Source organism: Geotrypetes seraphini, chromosome 1, assembly GCF_902459505.1.
Source record: "Geotrypetes seraphini chromosome 1, aGeoSer1.1, whole genome shotgun sequence".
Taxonomy (NCBI): domain Eukaryota; kingdom Metazoa; phylum Chordata; class Amphibia; order Gymnophiona; family Dermophiidae; genus Geotrypetes; species Geotrypetes seraphini.
This window is the reverse complement of record NC_047084.1, coordinates 243,119,891-243,147,579: the sequence shown is the minus strand read 5'-3', so window position 1 is coordinate 243,147,579 and position 27,689 is coordinate 243,119,891. Positions and strand designations below refer to the sequence as shown.

General features: G+C 42.1%; 1 protein-coding gene across 1 annotated transcript in view; it reads left to right on the top strand.

Moving 5' to 3' along the window:
- The window catches only part of SLIT2 (slit guidance ligand 2), an 846,763-nt gene that overhangs the window by 695,495 nt on the left and 123,579 nt on the right, over positions 1-27,689 (top strand). Inside the window, exons 16-20 of the mRNA XM_033948663.1 lie at positions 1,671-1,745; positions 6,834-6,977; positions 12,944-13,087; positions 15,396-15,562; positions 23,460-23,592. Coding sequence (XP_033804554.1) covers positions 1,671-1,745; positions 6,834-6,977; positions 12,944-13,087; positions 15,396-15,562; positions 23,460-23,592 — 663 coding nt within the window. The remainder of the gene's footprint in view (positions 1-1,670; positions 1,746-6,833; positions 6,978-12,943; positions 13,088-15,395; positions 15,563-23,459; positions 23,593-27,689) is intronic.

Genomic DNA, 27,689 nt, shown 5'->3' with positions numbered 1-27,689 from the left:
TACCCCCTTGCCAGTCAGGTTTTCAGGATATCCACAATGAATATGCATGAAAGAAATTTGCATATAATGGAGGCAGTGCGCACAAATGAGATTAATGCATATTCATTGTGGATATCCTGAAAACCTGACTGACAAGGGGGTACTCCAGGATCGAGTTGAGAAACACTGATCCAAAGTACCATGTGATGACTGTGTTCCAGAGAAATGTCTGCCTGCATATGCTGCCTAAAAACCAAAACAAAACTGCAGGAAATGTACAAGGTGCAGGAATGTATTGAATTAAAAGTCATAAAAATATATATAATCTATAATAATAATTCTCTAAGCGTGCATGCGCACTTAGGAGGCTGTGGGTACCTGACATGTGCTGTGTCTGTCCGTGGCCGTATTCGGCGGCTTAAGCGCATGCGCCGGCTTGGCGCACCAGACAGCAGGATGAAGGCGGTGCGGAGCAGCGCTGGCGGTGACAGTGTCCGGTAGGGAACACATCAACGACTACCCCCTCCCGCACCAACCACTGCTGCTCCTGTTTGAAGCGGCCTGCTGAGGTTCGTGGCCGGCTGTAGCGAAACTCGCAGGCCGCTCTCCACATGGAGCACATTCCCTCTGACACGACGGCAGGAACCATGGATGGATGGAGGGAGGGTAAGAACGGGTGGAGAAGCGAAAAAAGAAGGGCTGTGGAGCAGGCAGGAAAGGGGGCTGTTTTGGTGGGAGGGTTGTGCTGAGTGCAGACAGCAATCATGGGGGGTGGGGGAAACAGAAGGGGGCCACGGAGCAGGCAGACATGGCACAACAGGGGGCCAGAGGGAGAGGGAAAGGGGGCTGCTTTGGGGGAGGGGTGTGCTGGGGGCAGACAGCAATCGGGGGGGAGGAACAGAAGGGGGGCCACGAAGCAGGTAGGCTTTGCACAACAGGGGGAGAGGGAAAGGGGGCTGCTTTGGCAAGCAGGGGGGCCAGGGAGACAGACAGAAAGAAAGACGCACAGACAGGGGACCAGGGAGAGACACAGACACAAGGAATGACAGACAGACAGCGTCCAGGGAGAGAGAGAGACAAATTTAAAAAAAACAACCCAGACATACAGACATCTACTCTAGCACCCGTTAGTGTAACGGGCTTAAACACTAGTAGTATCAATAAAAGTGATAAAAATAATTATTATGTCGAAGGGCTGGTTCTTGTGTCAAACGTACCGGACCTGACACTGTCCGTGTTTCGAAAAACACTTTTTCCTCAGGGGTCCAAGATGTTCAGTAAAATTATTTCCACCTTTCTTGAAAATCTATGTACTGAACATCTTGGACCCCTGAGGAAGAAGTGTTTTTCGAAACATGGACCATGTCAGGTCCGGTATGTTTGACACAAGAACCAGCCCTTGGATATAATTATTATTATTTTTATCACTTTTATTGATGCTATTATATGTGTTTTTATGACTTTTAATTGAATAAATTCCTGCACCTTTTACATTTCCTACAGTTTCGTTTTGGTTTCTTGTGTTGCATTTTCACTGCAGTACCTTATTGGTTTCTTTTTGCTTTGCACTTGCTGCCCATCAATCAGTATCATTTATTAGATTGAAAAGTATGCCCTGGGGTTTCTTTTGCTTTTCACTGCTGTTCAATGCATGTCTTGCTGAGTTGTGTTTTCTTTTTTTTTTTTTGCAGGCGTCTCAACAACAATGAATTTACAGTACTGGAAGCTACTGGAATCTTCAAGAAACTTCCACAGCTTCGCAAAATGTTAGTCCATTCTCTCTCATCATCAGCTAATCAGATGACATGCCCCTTTGTGCACAACTTGGTTTTAATTAGAGTCAACCTTAAGTGCAAGATGATATAGATTCCAAGGAGGATAAAAAACCAGTGAGATTTAACATGAATTTTGTTTAGTTGGTAGAGTAGACTAAGGCTGACAGATTCCTCTTCCATGGTCCAGACACTGTCATTAATTTCCTCTCAAGCTCGGAGGTTTGATGTCCTAGTTTAGCATTCAGACAGCTGGTCCGTTGTAACACCACAGCAGGGCTCTTCCTCTCAGAACAATTCCACATTTCTTTACTGCACCCCAACCATGCTCTTCCGCCTCTTTCAGCACTTTCAGGGCATGCTTTTGGCTGTTTGCTTCATTACATTTTCATTAGAGAAAAATCAAAGCTAAATGATCGGAAAACTGAGTTGATAGTTTTTTTTCTGTATTAGTACATGTTCCAAAAGACAGAAAGGCATGGCTGCTTGCGGCCTGTGTATGCACAGTAGTTGCTTAGTTCATTTTGAAATCTGTGGAGCTTGTTCCTTTATTTCAACAGAAGGCAGTCGTAGTCATTAGATGGTAGAGAAATTCATCCCTGCTGGGCAATAATTTCAAACTAAAACTAAGTAGACCAGATCAGTTAGACAGTAAAACCTAATTCAAATAGGCATGTACTTGCCTACTAATGACTGCACCTTATATAGGCTGGGGCATATGATATTGCCAAGGTCATTACTTTGTCAGTACATGCTTGCTGCCAAGAGGCTATTGTGACTAAGAAGCCACTTGTTTTTATTTTGCATTGAATTAGAAATTAAATCACAGACCACCAATGTTAGCCTTACAGCCACTTAGCGAGGTTCTGTGGGTAGTATAGCATATTAAAAACAATTATAGATTATTGCGTTAACTGGGTTGGTGACCTGTATATTATCGCTGACGTGTCTAATGAATTACAGGTGATTTTGTTACAGAAGAAGATGTTGCAGGTGAAAGTATTAGTTACTGCTACCAAATCTGTTTGATCCAGTTTGGATAGGGTTACCATATGGCTCCAGAAAAAGGAGGACGGATTGAGACATCCGAGTTAAACCCGGATGCCTCAATCCGTCCTCCTTTTTCTGGAGCCATATGGTAACCCTAATGGAGAAGGCACAACATTTTCTCTCAAGTATCTAAACATTTAAGCCTTTATTAAAATGGACTTGGAAAAATCCACTGTGTGTGCTTGGGATAACTGCATAAAATCTATTTTACTCTTTTGGGATCTTGTAAGTACTTGTGACCTGGATTTGCCACTGTTGAAAATAGGATACTGGGCTTGATGGACCTTTGATCTAACCAAGGGATCTCAAAGTCCCTCCTTGAGGGCCGTAATCCAGTCGGGTTTTCTTGATTTCCCCAATGAATATGCATTGAAAGCAGTGCATGCACATAGATCTCATGCATATTCATTGGGGAAATCAAGAAAACCCGACTGGATTGCAGCCCTCAAGAAGGGACTTTGAGATCTCTGATCTTACCCAATATAGCAATGCTTATATAAAATTTTTTCCAATTTACCACCATCTCCCTTCCACACTTTGAAATGAGATGTTTCTGAGAAAAAAGAAACAATAAGGTGAGAGTAGGCAACGGGGTTCTCCGAGTTGAGAAACACTGCCCTATTGCATTCACTGAAAGTACAATGGGAGAGATAGGAAGAAAACCAGAAGAGAACAGAACCCTGGAATCCCAGCGAGGACAGTAAATCGAGGAGGGGGATGTGGGGGTCAAGTGAGGGTTTTTTGAGGAGAGGTATAACTACGAGATGTTGAAGACATCGGAAACAGTTGCAGTAAAGAGTGATAGGTTGAGAATGTGACAGATAAGGGAGATGACAGTGGGAGAAAATTACTCCCTAAATTACTCTCTGCCTACTTTTCATGCAGCTATAACCACAAATAATATTATAGACCTTTTTAACTTGGTTTAGGCACAGAAAATGTTTTATAAAATTACCCTTTTACATATGCAGGTACAAGACAACAGCTATTCCAAATGAAAACACCATGTTGAACAGAAATATTGAACTTGGTTTGCATATAGGGCTGGATTCAGTAAATTGGTGCTGTACAATATTCTATAATATCATAGCAAGAAGAAATTATTCCAGTCTTATATTAATCCCCAGATTCATGAGGAGAAATTATGATACTCGATCCTCAGAGGGTCAAATTACCCAATGGTTCCAATGAGCGGAAGCTCACAGAACCCGATCTTCACAGGATCCAAATATATCCTTTTTTTATCTTTTATCCATATATATTTTTTAACACATTTTTTCTTTTATCCATAGATTGTTGATATAAATAGTTTTTACTTAGCTTTTATCTAGTTTTTAAAGGAGAGCGCCTCCACCAACATGTCAATGTTTCACACGCTTTCCTCAGGGTCGAGGCTCCCTATTATATCTGTAAAACATTTGAATATCAAACATTACTCCAGAACTATTATGATTATATTTCACAAGAACTCTTATATATGAATGTAATATATCATAATATATCATAATAAGTCAAGACCTATAAACTCTCATATTAACTTTACTCATGCACAAAGTAGAAATCGCTCCATTCGAGTGAATTTCATGCCGGTCGGGAGCATCTGATGTCAGTTCCGGTATTTAAACCCTGAAAATGCTAACTCAGCAAAAGACACGTCATGTGTCTGACCGGAAGAGACAGAATATGTATGAAACGTCAATTGATTCATATTAAAGACATCCAGTCAATTTCTTCATTCAATCCGTTAGGAGATAAAGCATTTAATTCATAAATCCATCTTTGCTCCTTGATGTTAAGAGCTTTTTTATAATTCCTACCCTCCTTCCCTATTGTTACAGAATCTATAATGCGCCATTTTATATCTTGCCAGGAGTGTTGTTTAGTTATCCAATGGTTTGCTATAGGTGCTGTGTCAGTTGCTGTATGTTCATTCAAGCGCGTTTTAAAGAGCGTACATAAGGGCCAAATTTGCTAACTGTGACTTGTTGTTAACATCTACAAGGCAAGAAAATGTAAATGATTTGGTATATGTACAGAAATATACTGACCTATCTATACAAATAAAAAACATACTATTAAAACATTGGCACATTGTCCGATTATTGGATGACATACCAGAAAGACCGATGTTTGCTTTCCGACGCCACCGCAACATAGAGGAAATACTCCGGAGTTCGATAGCTTCTCACCAACGCGGATATCATGGAGGTTGCGGCAAGTGCCAGTGGTGTTCTCTCACCATTCCAGGTGAAGTTTGGATTCATCCAACCACAGGGATGATTGTACAATCGAAGGAGATCACTAATTGTAACACTATTAACGTGGTCTATATTATTCAGTGCCCTTGTGATCTAATTTACGTGGGTAGAACACAGCGGTCGATTAAAACGCGCTTGAATGAACATAAATCCAGAGTTCATACAGCAACTGACACAGCACCTATAGTAAACCATTGAATAACTAAACAACACTCCTGGCAAGATATAAAATGGCGCATTATAGATTCTGTAACAATAGGGAAGGAGGGTGGGTATTATAAAAAAGCTCTTAACATCAAGGAGCAAAGATGGATTTATGAATTAAATGCTTTATCTCCTAACAGATTGAATGAAGAAATTGACTGGATGTCTTTAATATGAATCAATTGACGTTTCATACATATTCTGTCTCTTCCGGTCAGACACATGACGTGTCTTTTGCTGAGTTAGCATTTTCAGGGTTTAAATACCGGAACTGACATCAGACGCTCCCGACCAGCATGAAATTCACTCGAATGGAGCGATTTCTACTTTGTGCATGAGTAAAGTTAATATGAGAGTTTATAGGTCTTGACTAGTCATATTATGATATATTACATTCATATATAAGAGTTCTTGTGAAATATAATCATAATAGTTCTGGAGTAATGTTTGATATTCAAATGTTTTACAGATATAATAGGGAGCCTCGACCCTGAGGAAAGCGTGTGAAACATTGACATGTTGGTGGAGGCGCTCTCCTTTAAAAACTAGATAAAAGCTATGTAAAAACTATTTATATCAACAATCTATGGATAAAAGAAAAAATGTGTTAAAAAATATATATGGATAAAAGATTAAAAAAAGGATATATTTGGATCCTGTGAAGATCGGGTTCTGTGAGCTTCCGCTCATTGGAACCATTGGGTAATTTGACCCTCTGAGGATCGAGTATCATAATTTCTCCTCATGAATCTGGGGATTAATATAAGACTGGAATAATTTCTTCTTGCTATGATATTATAGATTGAGTCCAGTCATCAGTATAGCCATTTATTGTGGGGTACAGTATTCTATAGCAGGCATTCTGGGATCAGCACCCTTTATAGACTGGCATGTAGCACCAGGATCTGCACCCAAATTGGAGTGCAAGGATTTACACCTACTGAAAGCTGGTGTAAATCCTGGCATGTAAGTTAGGCACACATCCACAGTATTCAGAAATACTGTGCACATCTTTAGTGACTGCCATGACCCCATCCGTGACCTTCCCGTTGCCATGCTTCCTTTTCAGTTGCATACCATAAGATTTGCATGCAGATATATTTAGAAAAGCACATAGCAAAATGTACATGGAAATCCAAATTGTCAGTTAATTCCACTAATTGATTGTTAGCACCCATCTATTGGCGCTTATTGGGTTATTATTTAATTTAACACCTCCCCTCCCCTCCCTTTTTATTTTTTTTTTTTTTTACTAAGCTTCGGTAGAGGTTTCTACCACAACCTGGGGCACTAAATGCTCTGATGCTGCTCTGACTCTCATAGAATTCATACGGGCGTCAGAGCAGCATTGGAGCATTTAGCGCTCTGAGCTGCGGAAGAAATCTCTACAGCAGCTTAATAAAAGAGGGCCTTAGTTGCTCGCACTTCTCATGATGACTTGCAATTTTGTATGCCATTTATAGAAGCCAGCCCTTATTGTTTTAACAAATAATCTGTATGCCTGCCACCGCAATAAACCAAAAAAAGAAAACTTCCTTTGTTCATTGTTTTCTGATTATTCTCATTTTAGAAATCTGAGCAATAACAGGATTATAGATATTGAAGAAGGAGCCTTTGAGGGAGCCACCGGTGTGATTGAAGTGCTCTTTACCAGCAACCGCTTGGAAAGTGTTCGCCACAAGATGTTCAAAGGGCTGGAGAGTCTTAAAACATTGTAAGTGTGTGCCTGCTTTCACTCTTTGTTCTTGGTTTGGAACCAAGAGTCCTGCACACGTGGTGGTGGTGGTGGGGATGCATTTTCAATAGGACGTCTGAGTTTGGATATTTTGGGAAAGGCATCCAGAAATCCAGTAGAGAAAATGTCCATTTTCAAAACAGCAAGACATCTATCTTTTTTTTTGAGGGGTAGGGGGGGGAATGACCTGTCTACACATTGAGCCTTTACTACATCTATCTTTTTTGGCCATTTTCAAATACAAAGACATCCAAATGAAAAGCACACAAAAATAAACTATTGGGATGTCCAAGCAGCCAGCATTCTTAGCAAACTGGCCACAGACAGCAGAGTATAGCTGAGCAGAGCAGAGGGACACTCTGGAGCAGTGGTTCCCAACCCTGTCCTGGAGGACCTCCAGGCCAATTGGGTTTTTAGGCTAGTCCTAATGAATATGCATGAGAGAGATTTGCAAATAATGGAAGTGACAGGCAAGCAAATCTGCTCCATGCATATTCATTATGGCAATCCTGAAAACCCGATTGGCCTGGTGGTCCTCCCAGACAGGGTTGGGAACCAGTGCTCTAGGGGTTACTGCAGTAACCATAGAAACATGATGGCAGATAAAGGCCAAAGGGCCCATCCAGTCTGCCCATCCACAGTAGCAATTAGCTCTTCCTCTCTCTAAGAGATCCCACGTGCCTATCCCAGGCTTTCTTGAATTCAGACACAGTCTCTATCTCCACTGCCTCTACCAGGAGACTGTTCCACGTATCTACCACCCTTTCTGTAAAAAAGTATTTTCTTAGATTACTCCTGAGCCTATCACCTCTTCATCCTATGCCCTCTTATTCCAGAGTTCCCTTTCAAATGAAAGAGACTCGATTCATACGCATTAAAAAGTCTCAGGTATGCATCGCACCATAACCTGCTTATATTGTATGGCGAGTTTTTCAAAATCCACTCAAAACTTACTGTACCCACCTGTACAGTAGCCCTTATACCTGCAGGTGTCATCTTTATGTAGGTATAGTAGGCTTAATATAAATAAGAGGCAGAAAGTACATCTGCGTTATCAGTCCGCTTACCATGTGGTAAAGGTTTTTGCTGTGCAGTAACTGTGTGGGATCATGCTGGGGATATTACATTTACATTACATTACATTTGTGATTTCTATTCCGCCTGTGCCTTGCGGTTCTAAGCAGATTACAATTAAAAGAGATCAGGACATTACCGAGAGAATTACATTACAACGATTTAAGTAAATTACATGTTGTGGTATAGAAATACAAGTATAAGATATCTGGATTTATCGATAGAATAACTTGACAGGGTTCAAGTAGTTACAAGGTTCAGTGGGGAAAACAATATAGGCAACTGAAGAAAGGTACCTAACTTTGAAGGAATCAGTTAAGTGGATACCTAAGGGAGATGCTTATTTAGGAGAAGGTTAAATGGATACCTAAGGGAGATGCTTATTTAGGAGTTTGGATATTTTTGGTGAATGAGGTTCAAGGGGATGACTAGTGTGTTATTTGCTGGGGAGAGTGCATGTGCGATTGGGGAGGGGAATATTAAGTAAGGACGTGTTTTTTGAAAATAAATGTTTTGATTTCTTTCCGAAACACTTTGATGTCTGTTGTTTTGATCATCAGTTTGGTGATGGTGGGGTCAATTTTCGCTGCCTGAGTTGCTAGAAGGCTGTCGTAAAGTTTCTTACGTCGGGTAACATTATGAGGGGGGAAGGTGAAAAGATTCTGAGTTATTCTGAGATTCTGAGATATTCCAACAATTACTGCATAGGTTATGCGTTTACCCTTTGCTAAGCTGGGCAATTACTCACAGATTCCATTGGGATCATATCCCACATCAGCATGTAAACTAATTTGCCAGTTAAGCATTAACAATCGATTAGTGGAGTTAACATACACTTAATTGGCAATGTGGCATGTAGATCTGCCCTACACCGTATTCTATAGGATGTCTGCCTAAATTTCATCAAAAAGAAAACAGGTACAACATATATTAAAAACTACCTGAAATGATCAACAAATCCCCCCCCCCCCCCAAAAAAAAAAAAAAAAAAAAAGTCTATACCAAATAGAATTATTATTATTATTTTTTTTTTTTTTACAAATAATGATCAAAAATCTATGGGGTTACATCACACATTGATCACATATTAACCTTTTATTACCAAACCCTTAAAAAGAGAGCCAGGAGAGAAACATCAGACTTTTATAATTCAATGGATCATTAGGCTTCTTATAACAAAGTTATTCTAGGTCCCAGTCTATAGATCCAAGTCTTTAATCATCTGTAACTCTCCTTAAACCTTTAATAAAATTCATAAATCCAAAAAGGCATATAATAGCAAATTCAACAGCCAATCTACTATGATAGTGAGCAACAACTTATCTTAGTCTATAAAGACTTCCAGCGCTGAATGAATATACACTCCCTACACTCCTCCACTGAGCATTGTGATTTCAGCAAACAATGTTCACCCTTCGAGCATTGATGAGCCAGAACATTTAGCGCCATTCTCAAATGGGAAATTAGATTGCAGACCTTGAGTGTGATGTGGACAAAAGGAATCCCTTGAGGCAGATTTGGGTAATCAAAATGTTCTGAGGGTGAGCGTTGTTTCTTAATTAACTTAGGCGCCAGTAAGGCACCTATCAGCGCCTAAGTTTCAGCACTGTTTATAGAATATCCCCCTAAACTGCTACTCTATAAAGAAAGCTTCATGCTGAATGCCCTTTACAAAATTCTAGCTTAGCAGGGATCATCCCTGGTGACTAACTTTGGGGAACCACTTATTGAACCTAGCCCTTACTGTATTGTAAATGCAAAAGCTTGGTACTCTTTAGTAAAAGGGTCCCAAAGTCTAGGTCCAAACCAGCCAATTGTATTCAAGACATTCAAGGAGGAGCCTAGAGAATGACATGAGGACAAATTTTTCCCCGTCCCCTTGTGAACTCATTTTCCCATCCCGGCGAGTTCTTTTCCTGTCCCTGCTCCATTCTTGCAAGCTCCGTCCTCATCTGCACAAGCCTCAAACACTTTAAAATCATAAGTAGCAAAATTCTAGAGCTCAGATTGTGATGTCATAATGCCTCATTCCACCAATGCCTAAGCTCCGTCCTCATCTGCACAAGCCTCAAACACTTTAAAATCATAAGTAGCAACATTCTAGAGCTCAGATTGTGATGTCATAATGCCTCATTCCACCAATGCCTAAGCTCCGTCCTCATCTGCACAAGCCTCAAACAGTTCAAAATCAGAGCTTACTGGAATGAGGCAGGGGCAGCGACAAAACTCACAGGGATGGGATGGGGAAATTGAGCTCCTGTGGGGATGGGGAAAAATTTGGCCCCCGGGTCATTCTCCAGTGGAGCCTCTGGTCTATTGCTGGACATTTGTGTTTGTTTCAGAGGGGAGATGAAATTTTATTGTTATATATTTTATTTTATTAGGTATTTATATATCACCTATCAAGGTTATCTAAGTGGCTTATAGTCAGGTACTCATTCAATTTTCCCGATCTGTCCTGGTGGGCTCACAATCAATCTAACCTACCTAAGGCAATGGAGAATGGAGTGACTTGCCCAGGGTGAGGTTTGAAGCCACAACCTCAGGGTGCTGAGGCTGAGGTTGTAGCACTAACCGCTAGGCCACTCCTTCCTAAATTAGGAATGACCTCCCCCCTCGTTGTAGGAACATTACCTCTATTTCTGAATTAAAGAAGGCAGTTAAGACACATTTGTTTGTTCAGTACTTTGGCCACTAATCCATACTCCCAGATATTTGTTGTTTTATGCCACAATTTTTCCTCTGTCTTGTTTCGTGTGTTGTTACTGTGTGTGGTAATTTAAAAAAATTCTTTTTTGATTTGTATTTTTTTTGTACACTGCTGTGATGCCATATAGGCCACCAACAGTATATCAAGTTTTAATAAAGATAAGATTCTTATTTACGAGTTTGTCCATTTTCATCTTTTTTATTCAATCTTTTACCAGAGAAGATCTGGCTCCCCTTTAATCAAATATCAAAGGATAGGAAATATTTAAGGTGTAGTCCAGTTCCCCTTAGGATTGCATCAGCAGCTGGAGTTAGTTGCAAAGTCATATTAACAACCCCCCCCCCCACCCCTTTTACAAAAGCGCAGAAGAGGTTTTTAGCGCTGGCTCGGCACTTCTCTGACGGTCACAGAGTTTCTATGAGCGTCAGAGCAGCGCAGAGAATTCAACGTGCCAGCAGCGCTTAAAACCTCTTTTGCACTTTTGTAAAAGGGGGGAAGGGGTAAGAGCATATGTTATACATAGGGCTCCTTTTACGAAGCCGCGTTAGCGGCTTTATCGCACGCGACTTTTTATTACGCGCTAACCCCGCGCTAGCCAAAAAACTACCACCTGCTCAAGAGGAGGAGGTAGCGGCTAGCATGGCCGGCAGTAAAGCGTGTGCTATTATGCAAGTTAAACCGCTAACGCAGCTTCGGAAAAGGAGCCTATAGTTCTAATATAGTCTTATCAAATAGAGGTCACTTGAGTCAACACTTTTATCCACTGAACCTCAGCCACACCACTTCACAGCTCAATCATCTCATTGTTGTGAGCTTTCTGTGTTAATTCGTCATTGGTTCGTTTCCTCATACCTTTTTTTAAAATCATTTTTTATTTGGCTGGAATATTGGAAGACATAGTTCTAAGACATCAGGCCTGTAAGCAAAGGCTAATGAATGGCAGCTTGCTTCCATTTGTTGAAAGAACTTGTTTTCCTCCTGTCGGAATCCCTTCTTCTATGCGAGTCACAGTGGCTAATAAATGTTGTTATTTCCTTTATTTTAAGAGTTTAAAGTGCCAGTCACAGCTAATTATCATTTTTGCATCAACCAACCTGCCAAGCCTGAGAAGTTGACTGTGTAAGTGTTGATGTCCTCTCTGATCACCTTGCAAGCCTTTAATCCGTAAATACAGTGCTTGCATAATAAAGGAGAATAAGAAGCATCTTGGGATCCCACTGGTGCCATCACTTTATCTGGAGAGTTATCGACATCAAAGTTTCTGGCTAGGGAACAATGTTTATGACAACGACAATTCACTCACCTTCAACAAGGTGCTTTTGTCATTTTGGCAATTTATTTTGCTCTTAGTAATTAACAGCTAGAGTTACTAATGTGTGCTACCATAGCATGGCCTATTTTTTGAAATGCTCAGAACTTCTGCACTGTTCTCTACAGCACAGGAGAATACAGCGCTGCAAAACATCTTCCCAATGTTCAATACTAATAGTATGCAAATCATAGGCGTGCTATTAATATTGAGTGTTGGAAAGTTATTTTTTATTGAGGAGGATGAACCTGACAGGCGCGTGTGCATGGGAGCTAGTGAGAGCAAGGAGGCAGCTGAGCCATGCACTGCTGCTAACCCAGGGGAACAAATGTCCGCTCCCTGCCCTCTTATCGAGTGCTGACAATCAAAGCCGCTAGGTTCCAAACTCATACGCTTGCTTGTGCTCAGTGGTGATGGGAAACTCAAAACTTTTTAAGAATGTTGCCTAAACATCTGACCTCCTGGGTCCTCTGAGTGGCTTTGGAGGGCCTTCAACAAGCATGCTCGGATGAGGTCACATGCATTCGCTCATGCTGGAGGCCCTCCAGATACGGCCCGGAGGTCGGGAAAAAAGAGACAAGGCTTTTTTGGGGGTGGGGCTGGAGGCAGAATGGGGCATGAGGTGGAGCAGAACAAGGAGGGGGTTGGGGGGAATGGGGCGGGGCCATGCATCCGGGTTTGTCCGTCGTTAAATATGGTAACCCTGGATTGAGGCAGGCTTGGGGCCTCTGTAACATGAGTGTCCAGGGCAGTTGCTCGGGTTGCCACCCCTAGCGCCCACCCTGGGAGAGAAAGCGCTTGTGGAAGATGTATGTAGTAAAGCTATGTGAATTTTCTCTTGTCTTTTTGCAGGATGCTGCGCAGCAATCGCATCAGTTGTGTCGGTAACGACAGTTTCACGGGGCTGAGCTCTGTCCGCCTACTCTCTCTCTATGACAATCAGCTCACCACTGTTGCACCAGGTGCCTTTGATACTCTGCATTCCCTATCTACATTGTAAGTGTCATTTGGTTTCCAAGCTTCTGCCTTTCCTGACACCGGCAACATTTCTCAGTACCACGTGTGCTGATGACTGATTGCTGTCGCCTTCTGAGCATGGAGTAATCTTTCCTAAGGAAACATCCTGTCAGCAGATGTGGTTTTCTGCTGCCTGTCTTGTCTGTTTTCCTTAGTCCTTACCTGGTGCCGATTCAGTCAGCCTTGTGATTATATCGGTGAGAGACAGGGCAGCAAAAGCCAGTGTTGAGCAAGTGATCCCAAATATGCCCTCTGGATGAAGACAGAGTTAGTGTGTGAATGGAACAGGAGAAGCACAGTACGGACAGAGAAAGGTTATAGTTCACTCACTTCATGTTGTGTTGTGGTTTGCAGACCTTTACAAAACTTGCAAATTTCTCTAGAAACACTTTGGAAAAGAGCTTCCTTTACAAACTTAGCAGCGGTTTCTTGTTCTGATGATCCATGTGGCTGCCAAGCTGCTCTGAGTTTTATGGTAACCAAAATGAGCCAATGAAACTTGTTCAACAGCATGCATATAAATGCATATTGATACTTCTGTGAGGGAGGGGGCATCTGAGCAATACACTTGGGAATTCCTCTAGTTCAGGGTAGTGGCATAGTGAAGGTGATAGGCACCCAGGGGAGTGACCCGCCCCCCACCTCCACACTCTCCTTCCCCGCGCATGAAACTCCCCTTCCCCCGTACCTCTGTAACGTTCCTGGCACGAGCAGCAACCTCCAAGCTGCTGGCGCACCAGCATTAGCTCTTCCTCTGACATCACTTCCTAGGTGCGGGTCCAGGAAGTGACATCAGAGGACGAGCCGATGCTGGCGCAACAGCAGGTTGTGAGTTGCTGCTCGCGCCAGGAACTTTACAGAGGTACGGGGGGAGGGAAGGGGTGCAAATGAATGGCAGTGTTGGGGCAGGGAAGGAGCAGGGGCAGAGAGGTGGGCGGGTGCCTGCGCCCTCACCAAGACGGTGCCAGGGGCAGACCACCCCTCCCCCCCTTTACTATGCCACTGGTTCAGGGCTTCCTAAACCAGTCCTGTTGACATTAGATCCAGTTAGACTATTCAGGATATCCACAATGTATATGCATGAGATATTTGTATCTACTAACTACCCATTCAAATATGTAAAATCATTTCATGCATATTCATTGTGGACATCTTGAAAATCCTGCAAGGTGCAGAGTCCTCAAGACGTGTTTGCTCTAGGTAAAAATAAAGCATACTGTACCCCGGTAAGGAATCCTTCCTCAGCATATATCTCAAGGAAATCACATAGTGAAATAAAATAGCTTGACTTCTTTAAATGTAACCAGTTTTTTTTTGAGGGGGGGGGATGTTGGGATTGGGGGTCGGGATTCCAAATGGTTCTTAAGAAATGGTTTTAAAACTCCAGCTTGATTCTTCACTCTTGCAGTGTTAATTGAAACCCCAAGGTTCCCTGATGAGGAATAAACTGAAATGCACATTTTCATAATGATGTGGCAAGCTCATTGGACAGTGTGACTGCATACCGAAAGAGGGAGGGGGTTGGCAGGAGCTGTGCCCGTGTCACGAGATTCCAGTCAATCAGCAGCATCAGACAGTAAAGTGCTCAATCCTTTCTGCATATATGATGTGACATTTTATAGACCCAATGAGTAATTTGTGCATACTAAAGATGACATGTTTATAAGTAAGGGAACTGACAAATAGATGCTGACTGAAGCTGGGGGAGGCGAAGGTGGTGTTAGAAGCATTGAGACCAGTGGGAAAAAAATGTATATATATGTGCGTATAAATAAATTCATGTCTATAACTGGCATGTAATCAACTCATCTGTCAATTTAGAAGGCAAAGCTATTCTCTGGAGCAAATAAGAGATGGAAATCTTGAGATGACAAATTAACGGAATAGCTATCGTCGAGTTAAATTCAATAATATAAAGTAATCTGCCGTCATCTTGGTATTAAATTGCCACATTATCAGCACAAAAGTACTTTGACAGCCAATCAGTACACCGGCAAGTGCAAATTACTGATAAATGAGATATATGAAGAGTCACAGCGTAGATCCTACAAGGCTAGCTGCCTTTGTATGTAGTGAATGGCATTGGTGGAGGGGTATATCATTTACGTTTTGTTTCTGGCAAAACCTGAATTGAATTGAAGAAGAGGTGCACTGAATTTGGAGGATGTCAGCTAGAGAAATAATTCAGTGCGGAGACAAAATTGTATTTATGAGCATTAGAATTTTATTTTTGTCATGATTTTATTGTCCGTGAATGACTGTGCACTGCTTGCTTGTGTTTTCTCAGGAACCTCTTGGCTAATCCTTTTAACTGCAATTGCCACCTGGCCTGGTTAGGGGACTGGCTGAGAAAGAAACGCATCGTAACCGGGAACCCTCGCTGCCAGAAGCCTTACTTCCTGAAAGAGATTCCCATTCAAGATGTAGCCATCCAGGACTTTACTTGCGATGATGGTGAGAAATACTGGCCACTTTGCCAAACATTTGATCGTAGAAGTGCTCACTGTGCCTTAACATGTCATTTTCTGTGTCGTTTCCAAAAATATTCCTATTCTTTGAGGGGGGTTTTCATTTTGTCGTCATGAGAGCAACGTCATTAAGGGCGTATGCTCTTTCCAAAAGAGTGCAGGCTCTTTCAAAAGAAAGAATGCACACTCTTTGCATACTTTGGAGGAGAAGCGGGAGAGGGGAGATATGATAGAGACGTTTAAATACCTACGTAATGTAAATGCGCATGAGTCGAGTCTCTTTCATTTGAAAGGAAACTCTACAATGCGAGGGCATAGGATGAAGTTAAGAGGTGATAGGCTCCAGAGTAATCTAAGGGTGATAGTTGCATGGAACAGTCTCCCAGAAGAGGAGGTGGATACAGAGATTGTGTCTGAATTCAAAAGGGCCTGAGATAGGCACGTGGGATCTTTTGGAGAGAGAAAGAGATAATGGTTACTACAGATGGCCAGACTGGATGGACCATTTGGCCTTTATCTGACATCACGTTTCTATGCTTCTATGTTTCTTTGACCCAGTCTATAAAAGATGCCTAAAGTTAGGTGTCTGGGTTAGCGCACCTAAACGCTATCTTCTTTAGGCAATTTAGGGGCCTAAGTGCCGATAATGAGCAATCAGCATCACATAATTGGCTTAAATTAAAATTAATTGGATGGTAGGTGCCTAACTCGATAGGTGCCTAGTCCAAGGCACCTACCAGAAAGTAGATGTGATTAGAGGCAGATCATGGGTTTGTTTGGCATGGTAGACGCCTGTTTTGGACTTAGCCACCATTAGGCACCTAATTTAGGCACTGGTATTTAGGCCAAGAAAACCCTGGCATAAACAGGTAGCGCCTAAGGTTAGAGCACTTACCAGCGCCTAAGTCCACTTTAGCTACCGCTAGGTACAGTTCTCTAAATGGCACCTAACTTAAGATTGACCTGTACTTAGTGCCGTATTCCTCAGCACCTGTGTATTTGGTGCCATTTATAGAATCGAGGCCTTCATGACTAGCACACGTCCTTTCAAAATCTAATACACAACTCATTAGTCGCACTATACCTAAAAGGTTCAAGATGATTTACATTCAAAGAGGCTGTAAAATCTACAGGAAAATACAAAAGCAATCAATAATTAAAATATCATCATATCATGAATATTACAAGTCATATAAAAAAGAATGTGGCGCAGTGGTTAAAGCTACAGCCTCAGCACCCTGGGTTGTGGGTTCAAACCCACGCTGTTCCTTGTGACCCTGGGCAAGTCACTTAATCCCCCCATTGCCCCAGGTACATTAGATAGATTGTGAGCCCACTGGGACAGACAAGGATAAATGATTGACTACCTAAATAAATTCATGTAAACTGTTCTGAACCCCTTGGGAGAACAGTATAGAAAATTGAATGAATGAATAAATAGTGTGAAACGTTTCTGTCTCTGGTAACCAGAGCTGGTATTGTGATGTCATAATGCCTACTTTCACCAATGCCTGAGAGCCAAACTCATCGGTGATGTCACAATGGCTTAATTGTCCTATTCTTGGCTCACTTTTACTACATTATGATTTCTAGAATGGTGCAGTGATTAAAGCTACAGTCTCAGCACCTTGAGGTTGTGGGTTCAAACACACAGTGCTCCTTGTGACCCTGGGCAAGTCACTTAATCACCCCATTGCCCCAGGTACATTAGATATATTGTGAGCCCGCCAGGACAGACAGGGAAAAATGCTCGAGTACCTGAAAAGATTCATGTAAACTGTTCTGAGCTCCCCTGGGAGAACGATATCGAAAATTGAATAAATAAATAAATATGTGTTTGCTCTTTCGGAAGTGTGTGCATTATTAACATGACCCCCACACACACATACAGAATTATCATGCTTTTTCTGTCCATTTTCATTTGCCAATGACATGAAACAGCATGGGAAATGTCATAGTAACATTTCTTATCTCGTATGAAATAAATGCACATCCCTGTTAATCAGTAGCACTTTTCAATGTCTTTGAAGTTCTGCTTAGCTCCTTACAATTTATACTTCATTAGATACTGCCCTTAACAAGCCGTGCAAAAATGCAAGTTCAGGTTTCCTCTAATCTATGCAAGGGATTGATTAAGACAAGGTTGATCCTCGTGAGCTGTAGCATCAAGTCTTAAGGTTACACTAGGGAATTTAACTCTCTAGAGTTGAGGATAAAGTTTGCACCCTTTCAAAATTATGCTAATTCAACCCCTTTGCATGTGTCAGTTGCTGTTAACACATGCCCGTGTACTTTTTTTGCTGAACACTTCAACCGATATGTTACTTGCGCCTTTGTCTTTATTCAATGAATATTAAATATAGAGGACCCAGGGCCCAACATGAACTCAACTAATCACACAGTGAGAGTAAACAAAGGTTGATTCAATACCAAAATACATAAACAAAGAATAAGAAGCACCAACACATCAGAAGCGATTCATCCCTGGACAAGGGAATTATTAAGAGAACAATTTTGAATGCAAATGCTTGTTACTACCGTGTTTCCCCGAAAATAAGACAGTGTCTTATATTAATTTTGGGTCAAATAAAAACACACTAGGGCTTATTTTCAGGGGATGTCTTATTTTTTTCATGTACAATGATCATCTCTCCCTTCCTCTTCTCCACCTCAATTCTCTTTCCTTTCTCTCCCCTACATGTGCAGCATCTTTCCTCCCTTCTCACCCATCCCCTTGTGCCTTCCCTCTGCAGCATCTTTCTATCCCTCCCTCCCATGGTGCATCAGAACCTTTGAGCAGCATCTTTCTATCCCTCCTCCCTCCCTTGGTGCAGAACCCTTGCACAGCATCTTTCTATCCCTCCATCCAATTGTGCAGTAGATCCCTTGTACATCATCTTTCTATCCCTCCCTCTCATCCCCCCCATGCAGCGGAACCACTCCGACCCTCCCACTGTGAAACCAACATACCTCCCGCCAAACAGCAGCATTTTAAACAGGCTGCTTCGCAGTCTTCACCCACTGTGTCCTACTCTGCTGCATCGCCGCAAGACCACATACTTCCCTGCAAACAGCGGCATCGGCAACACTCTAAACAGGCTGCTTCGCGGTCTACCCCCGCTGGGCCTTCCCTGTGCTGTGTCACTGATGACATCATCAGTGATGCGGCAAAGGGTATGACCTGGCGGGAGAAGCCTGTTTAAAATGCTGCCAATCCTGCTGTTTGGTGGGAGGTATGCAGTTTCGCAGTAGGAGGGTCGGGGGGTTCAGATGGGAGGGAGAGATGGAAAGATGCGTCGGGGGGTGTGCGGGGACATTCAGGAGGGGCTTCAGGGTGATCTAACTAGGGCTTATTTGGGAGGTAGAGCTTATATTAAGACCTGCCCCGAAAATCATGCTAGGGCTTATTTTCAGGGTAGGTCTTATTTTCGGGGAAACACAGTAGTTACATTGGCTGTCTGCCCTATCTTTCCATGACTAAACATATACATGGAGGTGAGGAACGCCTATACATTTATTTACGGGCAAATGAAGGCAGATCTGGGACAGGGTTATACCGGAAATAAACAATAATTTATCATTACCAAACTAGAACACCAAAATTTCAGGCATTGTTTTTTAAATCTACATATATAAATATCAAATTATCTATGTACATAGAATGGGACATTAAACACATGTACCCACAAATGTCAAATTCAATGCACTTTAGGGCTGATGCAATAAAGTGTGTTCAAGCTTTGTGCAGGATTAGTTTGCCTTCAGCACAGAATTTTATAGGTGCACAATGCAGAAAAGTGTTTTGTGTTAGATACCAGTGCACAACATTTTAAACTCAATGGTAAGGAGGCTACTGGCTATCCCATGCTGATGTGCAGAAATGCGCAGAAGATTTAAAGGCTTAGCAAAATGCCGGGGCTTTTAACACCAAGTCAGAGTTGGCATAGAAGGGTTGGCTGGTTCTTCTGCAGTATGTCTGTAAAGATTAATACCTGTTTTCTTCTTTCTGCTGTGAGTCTTAAAATCTCACATTTTTGTGGCGTCCGTGAAAAGCATGGGTGAAAAAAAAGAAAGGGAAAAGTGTGCTGGAAGAGCTGGTTCTGCACTCAGGGCTGCTAGAGCTGCAATCAGGTCTGAGAAGCTTATCTTTCCTCCTAAACCCGCCTCTCCTCCTTCCCCATTCTCTATTGCTGTGGATAACACTCTTATGCTCCCTGTCTCATCAGCTCGGCAACCTCAGAGTCATCTTTGACTCATCTTTCTCCTCTGCACAGATCCAACAGACTGCTAAAGCCTGTTGCTTCTTTCTCTATAATGTCACCAAAATCTTGTCTGATTACACTAACAAAACCCTTTTCCGCGTTCTCATCACCTCCTACCTAGATTACTGCAACCTGTTTCTCACAGGTCTTCCTCTAGTCTAACCCATCTCTCTCACCTTCAATCTGTTCAAAATTCTGCTGCACACTTGATATTGTGCCACTGTCACTATGCTCACGTTTCCTCTCTCCTCAGACCACTCCATTGGCTCCCTATTTGCTTCCGCATACAGTTCAAACTCCTGTTATTAGCTTACAAGTGCATTCACTCTGCATCTCCTCAGTAACTCTCCTCTCATATCTCTCTTTGAAAACTCTGTTCATTGGGTAAGTGTCTCTTAACTGTTCCCTTCTCCTGTACTGCCAACTCCCTTCTATCTTGCTGCACCGTTTGCCTGGAACAGACTGTCTGAGTCGGTATGTCAAGCCTTGTCTCTGGCAGTGTTCAAATCCAGGCTAAAATCCCATTTTTTCAAGGCTGCTTTTTCACTCCTAACTCTGACCCACTTTGTAAAGTACCCATGTCTGTTTTTATCACTTCCTCCGTAATTCCCTACCCCAATTATCCTGTTTCTTTGTCTGATTAGATTGTAAACTCTGTCCAGCAGGAATTGTCTCTTATATCAGATCCCTTGATGGACTTTTGAGCTTTAGAAAAGCAATAAAGGCCTACCTCTTCACCTGACTCCTCAGGACAAACTAGCATTCAGACCGTCACTCCCAAACCACTGTATTCTTAATAGATGGTCAACTGAATCTCTCCCTGTGCATGCTTCAGTCTCCAAGTGTCTGCTAATCCAGAACAGTTGAACTAGATACATCCCACTGTACCCTGTAGATTAGAGAAACTGGGCCTCTTCTCTCTTGAAAAGAGGAAACTGAGAGGGGACATGATCGAAACATTCAAGATACTGAAGGGAATAGACTTAGTAGATAAAGACAGGTTGTTCACCCTCTCCAAGGTAGAGAGAACGAGAGGGCACTCTCTAAAGTTGAAAGGGAATAGATTCTGTACGAACGTAAGGAAGTTCTTCTTCACCCAGAGAGTGGTAGAAAACTGGAACGCTCTTCCAGAGGCTGTTATAGGGGAAAACACCCTCCAGGGATTCAAGACAAAGTTAGACAAGTTCCTGCTGAACCAGAATGTATGCAGGCTAAACTCAGGGCACTGGCCTTTGACCAAAGGGCCGCCACTTGAGTGGACTGCTGGGCACGATGGACCACTGGTCTGACCCAGCAGCGGCAATTCTTATGTTCTTATGTTAGACTTCTGTTCCTTGTTGTTAATTGTTATGTGTCTTGTTTGCTGTTATGTATGTTATCTTGTAACCTGTTCTGGGCTCCTTGGGGAGGACGGGATATAAATCGAATTAAATAATATAATGTATAGGTCTGCGTGTATCTGGCAGCGCTACAGAAATGATAAGTAGTAGGTCTGAGCAGGGAAAAAAATTGCATTGGAATGCTATTCTGCACATAAATCAGCATTACAAAAATGTGATGTGCAGAATAGCATTCCAGAGCAAGGAAAAGAAAAACAATCCACCAAAGCAGTTCCACAAAGAACAGAAGCGAAGCAGAAGTCAAAAAATGTGGAAATGATGATCTTGCTAGAAACTTTATTTGAAAATGGTGCACCATTTTCAAATACAGTTTCTAACAAGATCATCATTTCCACATTTTTTTTGCCTAATGAATAACATTCCAGCCCATGTGCAGACGTGTGCTAATGCGTGTACAGTATTTCTGCTCAGTCAAGCACACAGCACTGTCTTCCTGTAGTTCAGAACTGTGTGTGCGTGCATTCTGTGTGCTCTCCCTGTTTAGTTCATGAATTTTGTGTGGCTCTTGTGTGCATATCATTTTTTTACAGCATCAGCACGGAGAAATTTGGCATTAGATAGCCATATGCCAAGCCATCAGCGCACGGCTCTTACTCATGCTTAACGCACTGGTCTCTTTCTTGATCAAACTGGTTCTAGTTTCATAATTTGTCCCACTGTTTATAACAAAGCCTGAATAGTCCAAAGTGTCTCATTTTGCCCCCCATATTCATTGTTTCAAAAAATCACTCCAAGCGTCGAGACTGTGTCCAAAAACAATCATTATCCATAGCACTGTGCTCAGTTAGAGGTACAACATTCAGTGGTCTTGGTTTCAGACTTGCCAAGAGGAGGCGTGGGAGGAAGGCAAGTTTCCCCCAAGCCCAACTTCCAAGGATGCCCAAAGCAAGCAATAGAAAAGAATTATTTTCAGAGATGCTGATGTCTTTCCCTCCCTCCCTCCCCCCCCCCTCAGTCACCTACGTAAAGGGGAAAGGAAATAGGATTTGATATACCGCCTTTTTGTGGTTGCAATCAAAGTGGTTTACGTATTATACACCGGTATTTTATTTTGTATCTTGTCTATGGGGGGTTGGGTGATTTGCTGAGAGTCACAAGGATCTGTGTTGGGAATCAAACCTAGGTCCCAAGGTTCTCAAACCACTGCACTATCTATCTATTTATTACATCAATAATTGAGAGAGAAGGGGGATTTCCAGTTTCAGGCAGAAGGCTAGATTGGTCTCTTACTTCTGTTCCAGGTTATCTCATTAATTCTCTGCCACCCACAGATCCTTCTTCCTGCCTCCTGTGAAGTAATTTCCTATTTCCGCATGGCAGAAAGGAGGACCCATGGCCGGAAAAGCAGAATGAATGCAATAACCCAGTACAGGAGCAGGAGAATGAGCCAGCCTTTTGGCTGCCTCTGGAAGCCTCCCTTCAAATCCGAGGAAGCAGCAGAGGGCCAGTCCAGAAAGGGAAGATTCATACATAGAACCTCAGCTCCCCTTTTTGCTGTGGGTCACCTTCACCAGAAAGACAATCGGCATTGTTTTGCAGATGTCAAGCAATGCATATTGTTTTCTCCCTAATACAATCAAGAAGCCATGAAGAAATGTCATTGGATGGTGAGCCTTTAGCTATGATAAGTACTGTGGATAAGATTGTTTTCAGACATTGTACTGATACTTTTTGGTATAAAAATGTATTGAGGGACAACGTGACACTACGGGGCTGATTCTATAAAGGGCGCCTAAAGTTAGGTTCCTCTTAGGTGACTAACTTAATTGACAAAATATCCTTAACAGTCCCAATAATTGGTTTTAAAAAATTTAATTGGGTGATAGGTGCCTATTCGATTCTATAAAAGATAGGCACTTATCGCAATGCGCTTAGCGGCGCCTAATGCCAAAGTGGGCGTTTCTATGGGTGGAGCATAAGTTAGGCGCCACTAAGCATGATTCTCCAAAAACTTAGGCGCCTGAAATGTAGACCTTTAAAACCCTCGCCTACATGTCAGGTGCCCACATTTTAACCCCTTATTCACCTGTTAAGCACCTGATTTTTTTTTTTTTTGTTATTCCCATAATTGTCACTCTTTAATCTTTAATGCATATGTCTAGTACTGCTAGAAAAATTATACTAGTAGCAGAAAAGCTAGTTCATTGTGATACCTCAGATAGACAGAAGGCTTGAATAGCTAATATGTGGGATCTATCTTTTCTTTCCCATTCTAACCCAGGAAATGATGACAATAGCTGTTCTCCACTCTCTCGCTGCCCTGCCGAATGCACTTGCCTTGACACTGTGGTCCGCTGCAGCAATAAAGGGCTTAAGGCCTTGCCCAAAGGAATCCCTAAAGACGTAACAGAACTGTAAGTAATACAGACCAGAAATTGGCAAGACCAAAATCCTGTTTCTGAATTCAAGTGTGGGGTAAAATATTAGTTCAAGTAAGACTATAGAGAAAGGAGTGAGAGGCTTAAAATTCCCACAACCACACAATAAATCCAAATGTATCAGAGCCACTCACACCAAGCACATTCACACTGGTGGAGAAAAAGCCTCAGGCATAAAGAGCAATTCCCTAATGAACCCCAACAGGGAACGTAAAATAGGGCAGCTCACATTCAGTCATGGGCTAAGAAACTCCACCAACACATTGACCATAATACATCATCCTAATGTTAATGAACAATTCACATCTTATATAAATAAATACATCAAGGTCCCTTTCCCTGGATGGGGACAGTCGTAACAAGTTGGGGGATCAGGTTCTTAGTATCCCAAAAAGTCTCATGAAGTTAGAAAGAAACAACTCAAGAAATATAAGCACTGGGAGACAAAATGTAGTTATTCAAAAGCCTCAAATGGTATCCAAATCACTGCAGTACTTATCCCTTTGTTGAACTTTGTTAAAGCTTCTCCCAGCATCTCAACGCACTCCCGACGGGTCTTCCGTTTCACAGATCTCGCGCTGCGTTAGGGGAAAAAAGTTCCACTCTATCATGTTTTTCACCAACTGAATTTACAAACGTGGGGTAAAATATTACGGTAGTTCAAGTAAGACTATAGAAAAGGGAGTGAGAGGCTTAAAATTCCCCATATCCTTTAGCTAGAATCAGCATGCTGAGGCTCAAATATGCCCTTGTTTATGGGAAGCCTGTAATGCTTCATGAGTGCTAAAATCCTAGCAGCAGGACATTGGAAGCACCCAGGAAGTCACTCTCACATTGGTGTCCTCTCCCTAGTGGCCTAGGCTTCACATTAGAGAAAGACACAGAGACAAATTTATCCCCATCCCCGTGGGAACTCATTTTCCCATCCCTGCAAGTTCTTTTCCTGTCCCTGCCCCATCCCAACAACCTCTGTCCTCATCTGCACAAGCCTCAAACACTTTAAAATCATAAGTGTCCGAGACTTGTGTGGTTAAGGAAGAGCTTACAGGGATGGGGCAGGGACAGCAACAAAACTCATGGTGATGGGAAAAAATTTGTTCCCATGTCATTATCTACTTCACATTTCAGCATGACTTGAGCTGAAGCAGAAAGAGCATCTGCTCTCAACAAAGACCTTCTTGCAATCATATGATCCTATAGAATACTCAAGAGTATGGCAAGAAACGCTTTTGTATTTTTACTGTGCTCATTTTAGGGAGAAGATGAAAACATGAAGGTGAAGGGATAGCTAAAGGAATGAAGAGGGGAAAAAGATTGAGGTCATTAGGTTTTTCCACAGTATCACCAACAAAAACCCATCAAAAGGGTCACCAACTGGAAATAGTTATCTTTTCGAAGAAAGAACTGATTTGGCCCAAAATTCAATTTGAACAGATTGGATGGGAAAAATGCATTTGGTCAGACCATTATCTCTGTAGCTTTGAATTATGCTGGCAAAAGAAACAGGCTCATTCAAGATTAAACAAAACTAAGAGGTGAAATACATCACCACTAGAGGAGTTATAAATCCAAGTGCATTTTGGACACATTATGAGCTTAACCCTATAGTAGAAGTAGACTCCAATTTTCCTATGAGATGGAAAAATTTTAGTAATCAAGTGTTAAATAGTATAGCCCCTCATAAGACACATAAAAAGAGACAGAGACCTTCAAATGAATGGTTTGATGCTGATTTATTAGCTTTCAAACAGGAATTAAGAAAAGTGGAAAGGATTTGGTTAAAATCAAATAGGGAGGAAAATAAAATAAATTGGAGACTTAAATTAAAGAGTTATAAAAAATTTAATCATAGAAAAGCGTTCAAAATTTTATGCACAGAAAATTGGTTTATCTAAAATTAACAATAGAGAATTATTCAAGTTGTTTAATACGTTAACGAACACTGACTCGGTTCTGAAGTCAAATACAGACTGTCATCCTTCTTCTGAAACCCTTGCAGAGTGTTTTGAGAAAAAAAATCTTTGATTAGAGAACAACTTTACAATCTCCTACTTACAATTTTGAAGCTTTACAACCGGAGCACTCTGACGAAGGTCTGAAGGTAGTTTTGTTGTGGTACCAATTCCATACCCCAGTTTGGCAACAATTTTTAAAATTATATAACAAATTTGTTAAATCGAATTGTTTACTGGATGGCTGTCCTTCTAATGCAAAATGCTCCATACACTTTTAAGTTTGATTTATTCAAATGACTATGTTTTCATTGATAAATGGAATATTCCCTGTTGATCTTAGTCAAATCTTGATTACCCCCATTCTTAAAGACCAGAAAGTATCAATTGCTACTACATCTAATTACAGACCAATTGCAAGTATACCTCTGTTCACTAAGCTTTTGGAGGGTCTGGCCAACTTAGAATTGGTTAATTACTTAGACAAGTTCAATAGTCTTCATGACTATCAGTCAGGATTTAGAAAAGGCTTTAGTACTGAGACTGTCCTTGCTTCTATGATTGATTATCTTCACTGCCAATTCAGCAGAAACATCAGTGTGCTGATTCTCCAGATGGATCTTAGCAGTGCCTATGATCTAGTAGATCATGATATTATGTTGGGATGTTTAGACACAATAGGGATCTCAGGCAAGGTCTGGAAATGGTACCAAGGATTCTTGAAAACATGATCCTATCAAGTGTTTAGTGATGGAAATTATTCTCACCCTTGGAACAACCCTTGTGGCGTACCCCAGGGCTCACTGTTGTCACCTATACTAACATTTATATTTCCCCACTTGGATATCTATTGCAGAGTTTAGAGTTCAATAAAGAAATTTGAAATTTTACATATATGCTCATGACATCTCTATTCTGTTTCCTTTAAACAAGTTTACTGTCCTGTGATAAAACTTCAGACTGACAACAAAAAATATTAAATTCACTGAAAGGGACCGTAAATGGAGAACTACCGTATTTTCACGCATATAACGTGCATACGTGTATAACACGCATACGCGTATAGCGCGCGGGTCCAAAGCAGTTCTGTAAAAAAGAATTCTATATAGCAGCACACGCATATACCGTGCATGCTGCTAAAACCTCCTCCCGCCTACTCCCTCTTCTGGCCTGTGAACCGGCATCCTCCTCCCCCCGCTCGCGTCACCCCCGCGATCCTGCATCCCCCCCAGCACTGCAAAGACATCTCTTACCCGATTGGGCACCGGCACTAGCACCAATGCACAGGACGTGCCAGTGCCAGTGCCCGAAGATCCTCCCTCGTTGGGCTGGGCTGGGATGGGATGGGCAGTGCGAGGGAGATCCTCCTTCTTCCCTGTGCCGGGCTGGACTGGGCTTTGAGCATTTGCGTATGCTCAAAGCCTTCTGGTCTCGCTCTCTCCGAGATTCTGAATCTGAGAATCTCGGAGAGAGCGAGACCAGAAGGCTTTGAGCATGCACAAATGCTCAAAGCCCAGTCCAGCCCGGCACAGGGAAGAAGGAGGATCTCCCTCGCACCGCCCAGCCCAGCCCAACGAGGGAGGATCTTCGGGCACTGGCACGTCTTGTGCATTGGTGCTGGTGCCGGTGCCCAATCGGGTAAGAGATGTCTTTGCGGTGCTGGAGGGGATGTAGGATCGTGGGGAAGGGGGGGATGACACGAGCGGGGGGAGGATACCGGTTCGCAGGGGGGATGCCGGATCGGAATGAAAAAAAAAATTTGTACAACGCGCTCACACATATAACGCGCATGGTTATGCACGGTTTGTAAAATCGTGTATAACGCGCACGTTATATGCGTGAAAATACAGTAATTCTAAGAAGGAGAACTATATTCACTAAATCTCAGTGATATTAATAACAGTTTTTCAATCTTCTCGTTTAGCCACGCGCTGAGACTTTTCTTTAGAAGATATTTTAGGTTTGCCCTTTGTCACTTTAAATTGTTTGTTTTATCATAGGCCTAACTGTAACTCATAAGTCTGTAAAGCATCCGTCAGCAGCTCAGAGCTAAAGATAATAGACCCAAGGCATTTATCATTCCAGTACAGAAACTAGACGGCCTTCCTGTCAACTCATTAG